This window comes from Argiope bruennichi, chromosome 6 (assembly GCF_947563725.1).
Source record: "Argiope bruennichi chromosome 6, qqArgBrue1.1, whole genome shotgun sequence".
Taxonomy (NCBI): Eukaryota; Metazoa; Arthropoda; class Arachnida; order Araneae; family Araneidae; genus Argiope; species Argiope bruennichi.
The window spans coordinates 17,905,266-17,924,412 of record NC_079156.1 but is presented as its reverse complement, the minus strand read 5'-3'; the positions used below and the strand labels follow the sequence as shown (position 1 = coordinate 17,924,412).

Sequence of the window (19,147 nt, the reverse complement as noted above, 5' to 3'; positions counted from 1 at the left end):
TTAATTGTCGAAACCAATTAAAGGATGAAAATTTTTTACCGGGGGAATCGGAATAATTAGTGCACATTTTGACTTGTTTTTTTCTCTAATTATTGAGGAATTGGTGGTTTGCCGTCAGTGTCCTGTTTTCCTTGATTCCGCGAAGATATTTGTTGAAAATACGTTACAGTGAACATAAAAAAAAATTCACCGTTTCTTTCCATATTTTCTTTTCTGCGAACGGGCAGCAATGAAATTTTTTCCACTTAAATTGGCCCCTTCATTGATGAAATTAATATTTGGAGGAAATTAGTATAGCGCGCATAAGAAAAGCAATATTATTTTTTATTCCCATAATGTTGTCCATAGATAAGGAAAAATGGTTACATTCATTGTACCATTCCTTGATTGGCTGGCCACATTAGATAAATGATCGTTAATCCAAGGCCTATGGAGGCACACCACAGAGCAGCTGCTGTTTTCTTATTTAATATGAGTTCTTTCTTATGCAAAAATAAATATCCAATTGCTATGCCTATTATGTAAGGACCCATTCTACAATAAGTTTTTATATAAACATTTTTATAATACTCGTTCACCACTTCTAAAGGCAAAATGTTATTCATGTAGGGAACTGCAGGATAATGATTAACAGCAGTGATTACAGCAGTTGTAATAATAGTTGTAAACAGGAAGGCACCCATAGATATAAAACCATATTTAACACTCCTATACAAAGGTATTAATACCAAAGGTGTGACCAAATACATTTGCATATCAATTGCTAAATACCAGGTATGACCTAAGCACATATTCTCTGTTTTGATGAAATTGTGCAAATATAGATCATTAATAAGCCATTTTGTCCACACCAAGAATCATGCATTTCAATAGAGTGCAACCAATTTGGCCCAGAGCTCGCATACTGATGTAGGTAAGCACAAAACATAATCACAGCCATAAATAGAGGTGTTAATCTGAAATATCTATGGAAATAAAAGTACAGAAGAGGTAATTTTCCATTTATTTTTTCCAATCCTTTCAAGGTAACAAAAGTAACTAAAACACCACTTATCAAATAGAAGGTATCCACTGCAAATGCTCCATTTGCGAAGATCTGGGATAGGAAATCTTTAGATGTTTCTTGCGTAAACCCAGGATTCACAAAGAAAAGGTTTGTTGTAGCAAAGGAAAATGTGTGTCCGAAGATGATGAGGGCCATACTAAGGAATTTAAGTACATGAATAGCTCTGACATCATCTTCTTTACCCACTGTGAAAATTTTTCCCATGTTGGTTTTAAAGGAAAAAGCCAGAAGGCATCGCAATACTAGGGATGTACCTTTTTGGTTTCTGATCTTCATTTTCACACAATTCAGCCATTGAAATACTTTTATTGTTTTCATTGGAAAGAATTTTTATAGTTTCTGGACTATTTCTGTTTTCAATTATATAATCGAAAATAGTGGCAATGATGGCAGTCACAAAAAATACCAAAAAGATACAGAAAGTTATAATGGCTCCAGCATCTTTAAACATTCCTGTTTGATCAGTATGGCATACTGCTACATGGCCATCAACATCTAGAAAATTTTCACGCAGACTAGCATTTGTAGCATATTGTACATCGTGTGTAGAATAAGAATATGGAATGCATACTCCAATTGTGGCTGGATGTCCACTCTTGGTCAATACCAGCCATGAAGCTTGAGGCATTTCCCACAATAATTATCCTTGAGAATTGGGACGAGAGAATACATGAAAACACAGTTGATTTGTTTACGCCCACGTCGACCACTCAAGCTACAAGTTTCGGTTCGTGTTTTGACTAAGCACTACGCTAATCCACTTCGCACATTTTCACACACACACACACACACACAAAAAAAAAAACGTAATCCATCGCTGATCGCTATTTCACTTCCGGCTCGACGGACTATGTGAGAACACACGCACTAAATTTATGTCGATTGCTATCACATTATTAAAAAATCACCACACAAGAATAATTTTGGACTCCTTTTCCTTTTATTCTGGCCATCGTTGCTTAGCAGCACGCTGTCTTGCTACCGGACATCACTCGCTCACGATACACTGAAGTGTTTTTCCCTTTGCCGCAAGTGGGCAGCACAAGTGACAGGTCAGAACAAACTTTTTTTTCTAAAAATGCAGTTATTTGGTTAGTATCAATTTTTGCTTTTACATTTTTGTGCTTTGAATATTTATTTATTTTAAATTCAACTAGAAACATTTTTTCCTTTGTGTCACAGCTGACTGATGCAAAAGAAGTATTAAATGTTACCCAAAAATAAGCTTTTTAAAGTAAATTTCATCGTTTTTTGCAGTACGTTTGTGCCTTACGTAGATTAATAATTTCCTCCGTGGTTATGTGTGCTCGTCTAAAAAAATCATCTCGTTTCAGTTTCTTCTTTTGCATTCGGTGAAAAAATAATTTTTCCAATAAAGTATTGAAGTAAATTAAACCTAGTATGGTCCCGTGTAATTTCTGATTGTAAAAAATTCAACGCATCGAATATCATTGTGCTAATTAAATAAGATTCCTGTCTCTCAAATTGTTCCAAAAACTAATTCTGAAAAGAGAGAAAAAATCATCTTTTTCGCTTAAAGTCATTGTTAAAAGTGTTCAAGTTCTACAATTTATAAAAGTTTCTTATGTGGTTAAATTAAAATATTGCGTTTTTCAACTTTTTATATAATTTCTTGTTAACCCATATGATCGGAACAGTTTTCAGTTAATTTTCTGTTAATAATTGTTATCTTTTAGTGAAATATTTAAAAAAAAGATGGAGAAGCCAAAAGATCTCAAACTTCATTCGTGCAAATATAATTTAACGGATTTTTTCCCTGCTGCATGGCAAATGACTTATTGTGCTTCTCCGATTATTTCTTCTTCGCCGATGTCCTTTTCCGAAAATGCTATCTACTATTCCCCTCAGGGGCTCACCTACTATAGGTGAGTACGGGTGTCCCAATCCTGAGGTACCCAGGGTTCTATACTCCCTTTCAGTTCGCTCTCCCCTACGCCTTCTGCTTTCTGCTGTGTCTTTCCTTCCCTCGACGGCAAGCGAGGGAGCTCTCCATGAGAAGCTGTCGCCGCTCTGTTGGCTTCTTGCTTTTCATGGACAGCCAAAACCCCACGTGTTGGCCGTGCGTGGCGACCCATCAGAAAGACGGGTGGTGCACTGTGGTCCCCGGTGTATCAATCGGCCGGTACCTAGTCACTTCAGTGGCTAGTCTGCTAGGGATCAAGCAAAGGGGTTACTCCTTGGGCTTGGCGTTAAGGGTGGTCACTGTCCCCGGGGGTAACTCCGAGCGTATAGGTTCCGGCTAGCACCAAGGTAAGCGCCGAGGCTGGGAATGGCCAGAGCCGGTGGCTGCCTTCCCTTGTTGGGCTCCGTGGTGGGCGGTGCAGTCGAACCTGAAACCTCTATCAATGTCATATGGGCAAATCCAAGCGTCCTCCCTTCAGTGGGCAACACAATGCTTCAACTTCTATACAAAATTTTCCAACGTTCTTTCTAATTCAAAGAAAATCGGAAAACAAATAATCGTTTCATGGTATGTCACCTTTTTTGGTGGTAAAAGCAATATCTGGAAGTATTGGCGAGGTAAAATCTACAAAGAAACTTCGATCTGGTGACCTGCTGGTCGAAGTTAATTCTCCCAAACAAGCGAAACAAACTGTAAATCTTTTTCAACGATTCCCGTCTTAGTCCCCATCCATCATTAAATTCATCAAAAGGTGTTATATCTTGTGGTGAATTATTCAATGTCCCAATAGAGGAAATTACTCAAAAGCTAAAAAGTCAGGGAGTGACCCATGTGCGACGTATAACAATACGAAGAGATGGCCAGCTCCTGAATACTAAGCATCTGGTATTAACTTTCAATTCCTCTACTATACCAGAGTATATTAAGGCTGGATATTTGCGCTTATCTGTTAGAGCATATGTGCCAAATCCTTTAAGGTGCTTCCAATGCCAGCGCTTCGGGCATTCAAAATCATCTTGCCGCGGAACAATGACATGCGCCCGCTGTGCAGAAGTCAATCACGACAGCACTAACTGCACTGGTAAGGAGAAATGTGTCAACTGCAAGGGGGACCACACATCTTTCTCCCGAAATTTTCCTGCCTGGAAACAGGAAAAAGAAATAATATCAACAAAAATAAAAAACAATATTTCTTATCAGGAAGCCCGCAAGCTCATTAAGTCAAAAATGCCTACTCCTGGAAATACCTATGCTTCTGTTGTAAAAAAAGATATCTGCTACTATATCTACTCAATGGGATTTAGCCGACATCACAGCCTGTAACAGCTCAAAATCTTCTGAATCCGTTGCAATAGTATCTAATCAAGGTAACTTGCCAAATCTACCGTCACCACTTGTTTTATCTGTTTCTGAAGATACTTCTGTTTTACAGGACCTAAATGATTTTCAACTTGTGACTAACGTTAAAAAGTTTAAAAAGACCTCTCCGACTAAAACAAAACCTGTTACAAATATTGAAAAAGTCTCAATTTTATACTAATTCACCTCGTCAAATTCACACCACAGTGGTATCACAAAATACTGTCTCAAATGGCAAACCGACATTGAATACTAAGCCAATCACTTCGGCTCAAACTCAGTTGCTTCCTTCTACCAACACGAAACTAAGTGCTCAATCTTCAGGAGGAACTAGAGTACAGCAATCTCGAGAATCGGATGCAGATGCAGAGATGAGTTCTTCCACTGCTTCGGAAGGGGATATATTAGAATATGATATGTCTGAGGACTTGGAAGAGCCACCACAAGTTTTTAGTCCTCCACCCTCTACCAAACTTAAAGATAAGCGTAAATATATTATCCCTACGAAATATAAGAATTTGTAGCTTTGTGACATGCTTTTATTTTCTTTTGATCTTTAATTTAAACGAGTTGTTGCTAATTTTTTTTTTAAACCAAAACTCGTTTTATAGCACAGTATTTTACCATTATATCTATATTGTTTTTACTTCTGCTATATTTTTCCTATGCCCAAAATTTGATCTTTTAGACATGTATTTAATCTACCTTTTTTACACTCTGAAGGCTGACAAAATGTATTTTATCCATTTATAAATTTCACCTTAAAAAATTTCAATGTTTTTAAAATTTTAACTCCTTTTATCTTGTATTAACATATGTTATATACCATGAACCTGTTTATCTACCATAAGCTTGGCGCAGCATGGCCAAACATGGCTCTTGTGCCCGAAAAATCGAAACCAACCAACCAGCTATCTACTATTCGCAGTATTTAGATCCACAAGGTATCAATATCAAGAAATCTCAAATTCAATAATCGTATGAAAATAATGATTGCAATATTTTCTTTAAAATTATGTTAAAAATATTAATTTATGGATTGAATTATTAGTTTAATTTTTGATTGTATTCACTTAATTTTTTAGGGGGGGGGGATAACGATCTTGAATGTTTTCTGTCTCAAATTAACCCTTTCAGTTTGAATTGCTGAATAATCCTCAAAATTTTCAAAATTCTATAAACGGTCGTTTCAAAAAAATGGCATAATATTCATTCAGCGAATTCGATAGGATAATTTCTGATATTTATAGTTTTAAAAGAAAAAAATGCTGTTAATTATATAGAAATATTCGAGTAATTGTCGCAAAAAACGTAAAAATTGACGAAAGGGGTTGGATGTATATAAATCTAGGACAGAGAAACATGACTAAAAATAAATTTTCTGCTTATGAGGTTCATAATTTTATTTTTCATCTTGCTAATGGTATTGACTCGTTTGCTGAAAGGAAAAGAGATAAAAATGAAGAACTTTGGTAAGTAATTCGCTACCTCGTTTTTTGAAAAAATAAGTGACTTTAGGAAAAAAAAAATATTGGAAATTTATTTTTAATTCAAACTGATCCGATTTCCTCAATTATTTTGGTCAAATAATTCATGAAGAGTAATCTAAATTCAATGAAAAAAAATCTAAATTTAATTTCAAAATCTGCTAGGGGGATACAAGGCTTCAGTCAGATAAATAAGACAAATGAAAAAGTAAAAATGTTAATTTGGCAGTTGAAGATTTAAGAAATTGAAAGGCAGAATTTAGATTTTAAATGCCCAAAATTTGTAATTTTAGACATTAAATATGGAAAAGACGCAATGGAAATATGACTTGCATAGGGATGCTGAATGCTAAAAGGTGCTTTGGTGATAATGGATGAAAAAATGACACATTGAAAATATTGGTTGGACAAAAGATATCTTGCAGATATTGGTTGTACAAAATGTTCTTTGGAGATACCAGATGGACAAAAAAAAAAAAAAAACTTTGGACATATTCTTGTCTTAATTTGGCCACCTTTCATGCTTAAAAAATATTTAAGCGAAAATGTATTTTAGATGGAATAGCAAAAAGAGAAAAATGACAGCTTGTTTCAATAAATGCGGAAGAATTGTTGCCCTCAGTATGCGATTTCCTGTTTCTAATAAGAATCGTAGGACAATCCTTTATGGTGACCTTGGCAAAGAAAAAAGTAAAAAAAAAAAAAAAAAACTGTGGAAATTAAGTTCTGGTTGTTAGAGTACACTTAAGTACTGATTGTTAGGATACACTTAAAAGGCATTGGTGATTTTAAAAAGTTCTAGTGAGATAATTGATGTTCAATTGATATTATTGGAGGTAATGGATATAAATTGGAAATAAAATTGTTTAAAATGTCCTTTGGTGGTAATTTTGCTTTGGAGGTACGAAATTATCTGAAATGTACTTTTCAAGGATAAAAATAATTCAAAATGTGATTTGGAGGATTAAACTGTATGAAAACGATCTTTGGTGTAATGAAATCTTACTAAGAGTGTTTGGCAGGTCAAAATATTCATTAGAAGTATCGAATGTTGTAAAAGTGTCTTGGAATGATTTAATATTCAATTTCTTAGGAGCTGATTGTTGATCAAAAGGACCTTTAGAGAAATTGTTTCATCAAATGATAGTTTGGAGAAATTGTTTACAGTGAGCATAATAAAAAAAAATATATACTCTTTGTATTTCCATAATTCACTTTCTGCGAACGAAATGCAGAAATAATTATATTCGGCCTTGCCATCCTTTCATGGTCAGAAACTATATTTTGGGGAAAATATTTTAGCGGGGAAAGAAAAAAAATGGTGAAATGTTGAAATAAATACGGAAGAATATTTGCCTTCTGTATGCGGCTCCTTGTTTCAAATAGGAATGGTATGGCAATTGTTTATGCAGACCTTGGCAAAGCAAACAGAAAAAAAAAGACGAAACTTTTGAAATTAAGTTCTCTGAAAGTGCAGTAGAAATGATTATCTGCTACTTTGTCAAGCCAGTATTTCATTGGTGTAATCAAGATTCAGATGAAATTTTTTTAGTGGGCATAACTGAGTGGGCATAATTAGTTCACAATTTGGCATTCTTTAAGTAATGGACAATAGTTGCTTTGTTTTCAGAATGTGTCTTGCTTCATTCCGGAGAAGTTATATTGGAAAAAAATTTTTACTTTTAATTTTGGAATAATAATAATTCAATTTGGAATAATTTAATTTTGGAATAGTAATAAAAAAATCAATATGTTTGTTTTTTCATATTTTGAATCGGTGATTGTGTAAGGGTAAAAGATTCTTTTTGCAATATGGATATTATTAAAGTGTATAGCACTTAAGCACTGTAAAGGAAAAAATACTCATTTAGTCTTCCCTCGAGTTTTCGTTAGGGCGGCAGCAAGGACTATTAGCTGCTCTGAAGTGGCTTTGTTTCATTATGATGAGCAGTAATGGAATTAACTTATTTAACTGGCAAAATAAAAATTATTGTAAATTTTTTCTTTTTTCTCATTAAGTAAAAAAAAATGGTTGTTTTGCCATCGGAATGTGATTTTCTCTAATTCGAGAGGATATCCTCGAAAAAAGTTTACAATGAATAGATACCAAAAAAAAAAAAAAAAAGCATTTTCTTTAATCTAAAAATTTGCTGCGTACAATTTCATTGCTTAAATCGCTTTTCGGTATATTTAAGGGACATTAAATAAATTACCCTTTTTGTCCTAGCTTTTATCCTTAAGAAATCAAGAATGGTTCACGTCAGTTTGCGATCTTTCTTTGCTTCCGGAAGGATATCCTGGAAAATATCTTTATAGTTGACATAGAAAAAAAATTCTCTGATAGATATTTTTCTATTTCATTTCTAAATAATGGAAGTAGAAAAAAAATATCTGTTATGCTAATATGGAATTATTTTATTATCGAAACCAATTAAAGGATGAAAATTTTTTACCGGGCGTATCAGAATAATTAGTGCACATTTTGACTTGTATTTTTTCTCTAATTATTGAAGAATGGGTGGTTTGCTGTCAGTGTCTTGTTTTCTTTGATTCCGAGAAGATATCTGTTGAAAATACGTTACAGTGAACATAGAAAAAAATTCACTGTTTCTTTCCATATTTTCTTTTCTGCGAACGGGCAGCAATGAAATTTTTTCCCCTTAAATTGGCCCCTTCATTGTTGAAATCAATATTTGGAGGAAATTAATATAGCGCGCATAAGAAAAACAATATTGTATTTTATTCCCATTCTGTTGTCCATAGATAAGGAAGAATGGTTGCATTCAGTGTACCATATTCGGTGATTTTCCGAAAAGATAACCTGGGGCGAATTTTTGCAGGGAACATTGCTGAAATAGATCAGTTTTTCTTTCCATTCTTTATCTTAGAAATATCAACAAAAAGAATGATTTGCTTGGTGATATGACAACATTCCATTACTGAAATCCATTTTCGGAATAAATTATTAAAACTGGCATAAAAAATATGTATTTATAATTTGCCCCTTTTCTCCAAACTCTTCAGTCCTGATATTCGAAAAACTGAATTAAAAATTATTGATCTCAAATTCTTTTACCTTTTGTTGGACTTACCTTTACCTTTTGTTTTAAGGACTTAAGTAAAATCATCCTAGACAAAAAAAAAATCTTTAATTTTCCTGGATATTGAATAGCTACATTTTTTTTTTCTATCTGGATATTGAAATTTCTATTTTTTTTTCCTTTTTTATATTTTTTTCCTTATTGAATGAAAAAGCACAATTTATTTAATTCATAAATTGTTAAATTTTATTTTGAATGAAATTTTAAAAAACATTAGTTTATTTTAAAACTTAAGTTGATATTGCATTTTGAGCGCTTGACTCTTCTGTTAGATTTAAATTCCGAATACCTGTATTTTGATGCATATTATTTCCTATATATTGCGTTAGATTGTTGATTTGTCAAGTCATTTATTTTAAAGGGGTAGAGTCAACTTGGTTTTCTTTTTGGGGATTGTCTGATGGTGATGATGAAATTTCCAATGGTCATTTAGTTGCATTTCCATCATTTGAAACCATTCTTTTATTTATTTTTTTCATTCAAAGATGATTTTTTACTTATTCTTGGTCTGCTCTTCTTGTTGATGAAAGGAATTCTTTCATTTTTCAAAGGCCTCGACTGCATTCGGAATTATAATTGGGACTTGTTTTTCGGCTTTATTCCTGACAGTTCAGCTTCTCCCTATTTCACTGATTCATATTCTACCCGGCAATCGCCAACTACTAAATCTACAAAATTGGCTCAATACCCTTATTGGCCACTTTTTTTGTCCTTACTGCACTCTTGTAATATGTCAAATAACAATCTCATAAATCGATGCCCCCTCAGGGGCTCACCTACTATAGGTGAGTACGGGTGTCCCAATCCCGAGGTACCCAGGGATCTTTACTCCCTTTAGGTTTACTCTCCTCTGCGCCTTCTGCTGTCACCTTTGTTTTTTCTTTCCCTCGACGGCAAGCGAGGGAGCTCTCCATGAGAAGCTGTCGCCACTCTGTTTGCTTCTTGCTTCTCATGGACAGCCAATGTCCCACGTGTTGGCCGTGCGTGGCGACCCATTTGAAAGACGGGTGGTGCATTGTGGTCCCCTGTGCATCAATCGGCTGGTAGATGGTCACCCGAGTGGCTAGTCTGCTAGGGATCAAGCGAATTGGTTACTCCTTGGGCTTGGCGTTAAGGGTGGTCACTGTCCCCGGGGGTAACTCCGAGCGTATAGGTAACCGATTAGCACTAAGGTAAGTGCCGAGGCTGGGAATGGCCAGAGCCGGTGGCTGCCTTCCCTTGTTGGGCTCCGTGGTGGGCGGTGCCGTCGGGCCCGAATCTTCCGTAATATCGTATGGCTCCTCCTAAGAAATCTCCCTTCAGTGGGCATCGCAAACTACCTAATATCGTTACTAACCTTCCACAATTTGACCGCTATTTTATAGTAAAACGAATCACTGAAAAAAACGAAACTTTTAATTCTGTATCGCCTTTTCTAGTGCAGAAGGCAATCACTGCAACAATTGGTGATGTCTCTGCCATACGTAAAATGCGTTCCGGTGACTTGATGATAGAAGTCTCCAGTAAAAAACAAGCACAGCAAATATTGAAAATTAAAGCTTTAGCTACAATCCCTGTAACCGCTATCTCTCATACATCTTTAAATTTCTCCAAAGGTGTAATCACATGTGGCGAACTGTTCAATGTTCCCCTTGAGGAGATCACTGCGGAACTGAAACCCCAAGGAGTAACCCATGTACGCCAAATTACTATTAGGCGGGATGAACAACTCCTTCCCACAAAGCATTACATCCTTACATTCCATAGACCAACAATTCCAGAATTCATATATGCTGGATATATTAAACTACCTGTTCGGCAATACATCCCAAATCCTTTGAGATGCTTTAAATGCCAGCGTTTCGGCCACTCGAAGGTTAATTGCCGCGGGACGCTAACATGCGCCCGCTGTGCGGGAAAAGACCATGATAGCGAACATTGTAACGCCACCGAAAAGTGCGTGAACTGTGGAGGTTGTCATGCATCGTTTTCTCGAGTCTGCGAACGCTGGAAACTTGAAAAGCAAATAACTGCAATAAAATTTAAAGAATCCATTTCTTATTCTGAAGCAAGACAAAAAGTAGTGGCTCAAACACCCAAACCTGGTGTGAGTTATGCTTCCGTTGTAAAAACACCTTTTTGTGCAAACTGTAAATGCACAAACTGTGTGAAATATAACTCCCAAACTACAACTGTCAAAAACTCTTCCGATTCTGAGATTGAAAATTCACCATCCAGTGCACCAGAAACTAGCAAACCAGTCCGATCGAAATCGAAATCAAACTCCAATTCTCAAAGAGCACTAAAGCTAAAGCTGTCAAAACGGGGACTCTCACCAAAAGAACTAAGAACGAAGTTAAAAAAATCTGCAACACAAAGTTCTGTCGCTTTGGGACTTGCGACGAAAGGTAATGTCCATAAGGACTTAACGTCCATCTTTGGCTCACCTAAAAGTCCCGATTCCATTTCCCTCCATTCGTCTGACGAGGAGGATGAATTGCAAATGAGTTGCGATGTTTCGCCAACTCTTGATAACACTTGCCATATTAAATTCAATTCTTCAGTTACTTGATGGGAACTTTCATTTTTTGGAACTGTCGTGGTCTTCGGCCCAAAGTTGCTGACATAAAGCATATTCTTAATCAGCTCCATCCTGCTTGTTTTGCTTTTCAGGAAACATTCCTGAAACATGACATTGCTGTGAAAATCCGTGGTTATAACTGTGCTCGGAAAGATGCTAATACTGGAAATAATCCTTCTGGTGGTGTTTGCATCTTAACTTCTAACCTCTACCCGAGCTCTCATTTAAATTTACAAACTTCCTTACAAGCTGTGGCTATTCAAGTACATATACGGACCCTTGTCACAGTTTGTAGTATATATTTGCCACCACATGCTGTCATTAACCAACACGAACTTAATAGTTTAGTGGACCAACTACCCAAGCCGTTCTTGCTTCTTGGCGATTTTAATGCTCATAGTATTTTGTGGGGTTCGGAAAGTACAAATTCTCGTGGGCGGCAGATTGAACAATTTATCTCTGATAACTCTCTCTGTCTGCTCAATCATGACGAGAAAACCTATTTCCATGAACCCACACGTACATTTCAGTCTGGATCTGTCTATTTGCTCTCCTGATCTCTTTCAGTTGCTCAGTTTTACAGTTGGGAATGATCTCTTTGGTAGTGATCACTTCCCCTTAATGGTCTCCTATGTTGATAGAGGCGGCGTGACTTCTTGTCCCCCGCGTTTCCTATTCCAGCGGGCAGACTGGACTGCTTTCTCGCAACAGGCAATAATTTTGGAGAATATGGTCAAAAAGACTGATATCACAGAGGCAGTACAAAATGTAGTTGACTGCTTAATTGATGCTGCGAACAATACCATTCCCAAAAGCTCCCCACGTCCGAGGAAATTCCCGAGACCGTGGTGGAATGAAGCTTGCCGCGACAGTCACCGCGAACAAAAAAAGCGGTGGAATATCTTCAGAAGGTATCCCACAACAGATAATTTAATTGCTTTTAAACGTGCTAGAGCTAATGCTCGTCGTATCCGTAGAAAAACCCAGAGAGAATCTTGGATTAATTTCATCTCTTCCATCACAGCCTTTACTTCTTCGAAACTACTCTGGAAGAAGGTTAAGGCGGCAAATGGAATTTATAAAGAATTTTCTATTCCTGTTCTTGAGACGGAAAATGGAAGTGTATCTTCCCCATTAGATGTTGCCAATGCTCTCGGATATGCATTTGCAAAGGTTTCTGCTGTCGAATCATATAAGCCTTCTTTTGTAGAAATTAAAAATCGTGCACAACAGAAACAATTGGGTTTTGCTACTCGAAAATGCTTTCCATATAATTCGGAATTTAAAATGCACGAACTACTAACGGCTTTGTCGAAGACTCATGATACCAGCCCTGGTCCAGATGGAATCACATATAACATGCTTCGCCATTTGTCTGCTACTTCTCTTTCCAATCTGTTAATTTTATTTAATCGGATTTGGATTGAACAGAAGTTTCCATCACAATGGCATGAAGCTATTGTAATTCCAATCCTGAAACCCGGCAAAGATCCCTCTAACCCTCTGCACTACAGGCCTATTGCACTCACAAGTTGTCTATGCAAGACACTTGAGCGCATGGTTAACACACGTCTTATATTTGAACTGGAGAGGAAAGAATGCATCCCGCTGCTGCAGAGTGGTTTTCGCCTAGGACGCTCGACTTTTGACAATATTGTTTTACTCGAAACTCAAATCCGCAATGCATTTGTCCGTCGGAATCATCTAGTCTCTATCTTCTTCGACATAGAAAAGGCCTATGACCGGACCTGGCGGTTCGGTATTCTCTCTACGCTTGCAAAGTTTGGATTCAAGGGAAATTTGCCCATGTTTTTAAAAAACTTTTTATCATTGCGTACATTTCGTGTTCGGGTCGGTAAATCATATTCCGATCCTTTTATTCAAACTGAGGGTGTTCCACAGGGAAGCATCCTCAGTGTTACACTTTTTATCTGTCATTTCAGTCAAATTCTTAATGTTTTACCCTCATCCATTCAGGCTACTCTTTATGTTGACGATCTTCAGATCTCCTGCCAAGGAAGCAACATGCGCTTAATAGAGCGCCAGCTGCAGGTTGCAGTTAACAAACTGGTGGGATGGTGTGATGAAAACGGACATACTATTTCTCCTGAGAAAAGTCAATGCATTCACTTTTGCAGAAAACGAGCTATTCATTTGGATCCTTCAATCCATATTGGGAATAATGGAATACCTGTGGTCAATGAAATAAAATTTCTGGGAATAATATTTGACCGTAAGCTCACTTTCCTTCCGCATGTCTTACATCTGCGGAAGAAGTGTGACAGATCATTAAACATTCTTAAGGTACTTTCTAGAACCACTTGGGGAGCAGATCGCACTTCCTTGCTCCGAATATACGAAGCAATGACTTTATCTCGTATGGATTACGGATGTATGGTGTATGGCTCTGCGCGTTCTACGGTCTTGCGTAGACTTGATACTGTACACCATTCTGCTCTGAGAATTTGTTCTGGTGCATTTCGAACCTCACCAGTGCATAGTCTTTATGTTCTCTGTCATCAGTTACCACTCGGCTTACGACGTAAAAAACTGTCTGCCCAGTACTACCTTCGAGCTTTGTCTATTCCGAAGCACCCCTTGTCCTCTATGACATTTCCGGTGAGTCTTCGGAGACTTCATAATGCTCGACCTTCCCACATTCTCCCATTTTGCGAGAGAGCTAAATCTCTCCTTCACGATTCCAAACTCCATGATAAGGTGGTACAGACCTCTGATCTCTTCTCCTCCCCCCCTTGGAATATTTCTCAGTTTTCCTTTTTAAATCCCTTCTCTAATTTTGAGAAACACAATACTGCCCCTATTGTCTACCAGAATCTGTTTAATTCTCATCGCTGTCAGTATTTAGATTACCTAAAGGTTTTTACTGATGGTTCAAAGTCAGACGATCATGTTGGTTGCGGTATTGTTTTTGATACCGATACATTCAATTATCGTCTAGATGCATTGCTTTCTGTTCTATCTGCTGAATTATTAGCAATTTTTTATGCTCTTCAGAGGATTTCACTCTCTTCTGAGCGAAAATTTTGTATCTATACTGACAGTATGAGCTCATTGAAAGTACTTTCTAATACTCAAAATCAGATTCATCCGGTTGCCTTGGAAATCCTGAGTCTTCTAAGGATTCTCCAAATGAGGGGTTTTGAGATACTTTTTTGTTGGATCCCGAGTCATGTCGGAATCATTGGCAATGAACTCGCGGATAATGCTGCAAAGACTGCGTTTTTACCTCTTCAGAGAGATATCCCATTCAGTGATGCGAAAAAGGCAATTCAACGTCATTTTTACTCACTCTGGCAGGAGTCATGGAATGTTCAAATAAATAACAAACTTCGCAATATAAAACCTATTATTTCATCCTGGCCTTGTTTACCAGTGCGAGAGCTAGATGTTAAATTATCTAGACTCCGCATTGGCCACACACGTCTTACTCATAAACATCTTTTATTCGGCGATCGAGCCCCATTCTGCAAGAGATGCAAAACGCTTTTAACGGTTCTTCACCTTTTGGTTGAGTGTCCTCATTTTAATCATCATCGTTTAAGATTTTTTAATACTTCAACAGTGAACTTGCAAACGCTTGTGGGCGAATATCCCCACAAAAATCTTTTTAAATTTTTAAAAGAAATTGGTTTTTATCATATTTAACATTTTATTATGTTACCACTTTTTATATCTTGTTCACTATGTTAAGACCTTGCCATGTAATTTTATCCATCAGTTTCTACTTTTATATAATTTTACATAAAAACCCGGTCTTTATATTTTAACCGTATGTCTGGCGCAGTATGGCCAAGTTTGGCTTTTGCGCCACTAAACTACACAATCCAATCCAATCCAATCCATAAATCGATGCTTCCCGTATGCATGCTGTATGCTTTTACAATAGCAGTTCTGTTTGTTTCAATTCTTTTGACCATCTTCTGCAAGTTCCAGTTGCCATTATACATGACTCTATTACTAATGTTAATGGAGTCATGGATTTACTATCTTTTCACTTGCCAAAGTACTTTGTAATAACGTTTGTCACCCATTCATCCTATTCTAACCTTTCATGCATTTGTCAGGTTTCATTTTTTATGCATGAGGAATCCTATTGCTTTCACTAAATTCACTTTGTTCTAAAAGTTCAATAATCTCCTCCTTGAGTTTAAGCCACTAGACTTAAAAAATTATTGTCTATAAAATTTCGCATACTGTATATATGATGACGGATTGAAATATCAATTACAGTCTACAAAATAGTTATGAAATTAATTTTCTTACTAATGTTAAAAAGATCATTTCTTTAAATTTAAATTTTGTTACATTAGAGAACGCATAAGAATAATTCATTACAAGAAAGATATAAATATATTCAAGGACAAACAGTGACAATTTGAAAACAACCGCTGAAAAGATAAACGTCAAGATGAACGCAAGCAGTCAGGAAATAGAGAGTAAACGCCTGAGGCACATGTATGCGAACCATAGTTAAATTCATATTTTCAACGATTCCATAATAAATTTATATACTTTGGTAATGACTTTAATGAAGCATTGAGGATTTTATACGAGATTTTATTTTAATAATAAATGGTTAAAACGTATTTATATTTGTTGTTTCTCTGGTCGGCGTTATTTCAATTATGTCGTTGATTAATAGCGATAGATAGGAAAAAATGCCGAATTATGGTATCATATATTGATGGAAAATGCAAAATAAACTCGTAAATGTTGTAATGCCCGTAATTTTTCGTTATAATTTTACATTAGATGATAAGAAAAAAAAATGGCAGGTACAACCTCAGTATTGTAGAGGTTTTAAGGAATGAAGTTTGCCTTTCCGTCAGTGTACCATTTTTCACGTTTCCTATTCTGTCTAAACACAGAATTGCAATTTCAGTGCCAGACTTGGTGTCATTTCATTGTTGAAACCAATTTTCGGATAAAATTATTTTAACGGGCTTTAAAAGAAAATTACATTCTTATATTATGTCCATCCCACCTTCACCATTTCTTCTTAAATAAAGATCGTTGTTTTGCTATAAATGTGCGATTGTGTTTTCATGAGGATATCCTCGAACAATTTCTAATGATGGACTTGTCAAAAAAATCATTTACTGTTTGTCTTCCTGCTTTTCTTTCTCTGTAAAACTCATCTATAGTTACATTTTTCGCCCCGTCATCGTTTAATTGCTGAAATCAAATTTAGGACAATATTAATACAGTGGTTACGAAAAAAATTTTGTGATTATTTTTCTTGTCTCTGAAATCAGGATGAATGATTTGTATGGTCAGTTTGTGCGATTTTCTTTGTTTCCAAGAAGTTTCTTGCAGTGGACACAGTAAATCCATTTTTTTTCTGTCAAAGGGCAGTAGAATAGAAAATCTCCACTCACTTGGCGCAATTTCATTTGTTAAATTAAGAATTGGAGGCAGTTATTTGATCGGATCCAACAGAAAAAAAGTATTGTACTCCAGCTAACATTTTTTCCCATAAATATGGAAGATTGGTTTATTTTTGCTTGTTTCTTATAAGATATCGAAGAACAAATCAATGCAATGGGCTTAGCCAAAAAAAATATCCCCTGATTGACATCTGAATTCCGAGCTTTTCATTCCTGAAGCCAAGTTTGGCTCTTGAGCCAGTAAACCCTACTATCTGTTAAACCATTTCATTTCTGAAATCAATTTTCGGATTACATTATTTTAAGGAAGAATTCCCGCCTAAAGTGTACAATTTAATTTCCGAGAGGTTATCCTGAGATATATTTAGCAATGGAAACACGCAAACACTGTTTTTCTTTCAATTTTTTTTTTCTATGATAGGGCAGCGGAAATGAAAATTTACTATCCTAAAATGGCACCCTTTAGAGTTATTAAACAAAATTTGGGGGATATATTTTATTGGACATAACAAAATAAATAACTAAAAATAAAAGAACATTCCCCCTCCCCCCCTCTTTTCTCTTTAAATAACGAAACATGGTTTCTTTCATTGTACGATTTTTCTCGTTTCCGTTAGGAATCCCAAGACAATTCTTTACAATGAATAGGACAAAAAAAATCATTGATCGTCTATTCTGCGAAAGGGTAGTAGAAATGAAAATTTGAGTTTCATACGTGGCGTTATTTTATTGCTGAAAACTATTTTCACTGCAAATTATTTTATCGGGCATAATAATTTTATCCTCACGTTTATCCTTAAGTACATAATCACTATCTTGCCTTCAATGTGCGATTATATTTGTATAGGTAAGGATATCATGGCACAATTTTTACAGTGGACGCAAGCATAACAACCTCCCCCACCTTTTTTTTTTCCAGAAATAAGGCTGAATGGTACTGGTTACCTTGCCGGTAAACAATCATGCACAATGATTGTGCATGATTGTTTTTGGTTCCCGGGAGGACATCCTTTACAGTGGACACAGAAAAGAATATTGCACTGTTTTTCATTCTAATTTTTTTACTTCGAAAACGTAGAAGAAATGAGAATTTTCTACACTTACATGGCACCCTTTCATAGTTGTATATTAATATTTGGAGAAAACTATTTTGGCGTGTATAACAACAAAAAAAATTACTTTTTGCCCTCTTTTCACCATATTTTAAGAAAAATGGTTTCCCGCAGTTTTCGATTCTCCTCGTTTCCGAAAGGATATCTTGGAAAAAATCTTTAGTTGAGATTGAAAAAAAAATCACTGTATTTCAACGTTTTCTTTTCTCCAAAAGGACAGTAGAAATCTACTTTCTGATGTGGAACCATTTCATTGTTCAAATAAATATTGGTTCAAATTATTATAGCGGGTATAGAAATAATTATTGCACATTTAAACCCTCACTTCGCTTTAAGTTATGAAGAATTATGTCCGATTTTCTTGGATTCTGAGTGCATATCTTGGGAATAACTCTTCACAGTGCATTAAGTCAAAAAGATTAATCCTCTTTTTGTCTTTCCCTATATTTTTTTGCGAAAGAACATCAGAAATAAAAACTTACTACTCAAACATCACACACTTTCTTGCTTTTAATCTATTTTGGGAGGAAATTGTTTTAGATGCATTTCAAAAACAATATATTTTATATATATGTATACTTTTTGCTCTATCTTATTCATAGTCAAGAAAGAAGGGTTGCTTTCTATTCTTTCTAGGGACTTTTACTTATTGTTATATTTTTTTTCTGCGAAAGGAGGGCAGAAAAAAAAACTACTGTCCAGACTTTTCATTGTTAAAATCGGTGCTGGGATCAAATTATTTCAGAAGGCACAATAGAATAATCGCACACTCTGACCCCCCCCCTTTTTCTTTGTCATTTGCGTTCTATTTTCTTTCAAGCCGAATGGATACCTTTGGAAAATGTTTATTTTATTGTGGACACAGTAAAAGAAAAGGAATCTGTTTGTGTTTACATATTTTATTTTCTACGAACGAACAGTAAAAATAAAAAATAAAAAAAAAAATTCTAACCTAATTAGGCACCTTAGCTGGTATGACTGAGCAAATTGAACTATGAAGCAGGAGACAATGGAAACAAAATTGTAAGAATTTTAAAATATTACAAATATTGTAACAAAAACATCCAAAATATTCTTAAGAAATTATAAGTACGTTATTGATGTAATTAAAACTCGAATATGATTAGGGC

The 19,147-nt window shown here is 35.7% G+C and overlaps 1 protein-coding gene across 1 annotated transcript; it reads right to left on the bottom strand.

Annotated features, from left to right (window-relative positions):
• Positions 1-368: 368 nt before the first annotated feature.
• LOC129971321 (nose resistant to fluoxetine protein 6-like) lies at positions 369-1,286 on the bottom strand. The gene is given in 2 exon segments (XM_056084956.1): positions 369-841; positions 844-1,286. Coding segments are annotated over 2 exon segments (900 nt in total). The 5' UTR covers positions 1,271-1,286.
• Positions 1,287-19,147: the final 17,861 nt, after the last annotated feature.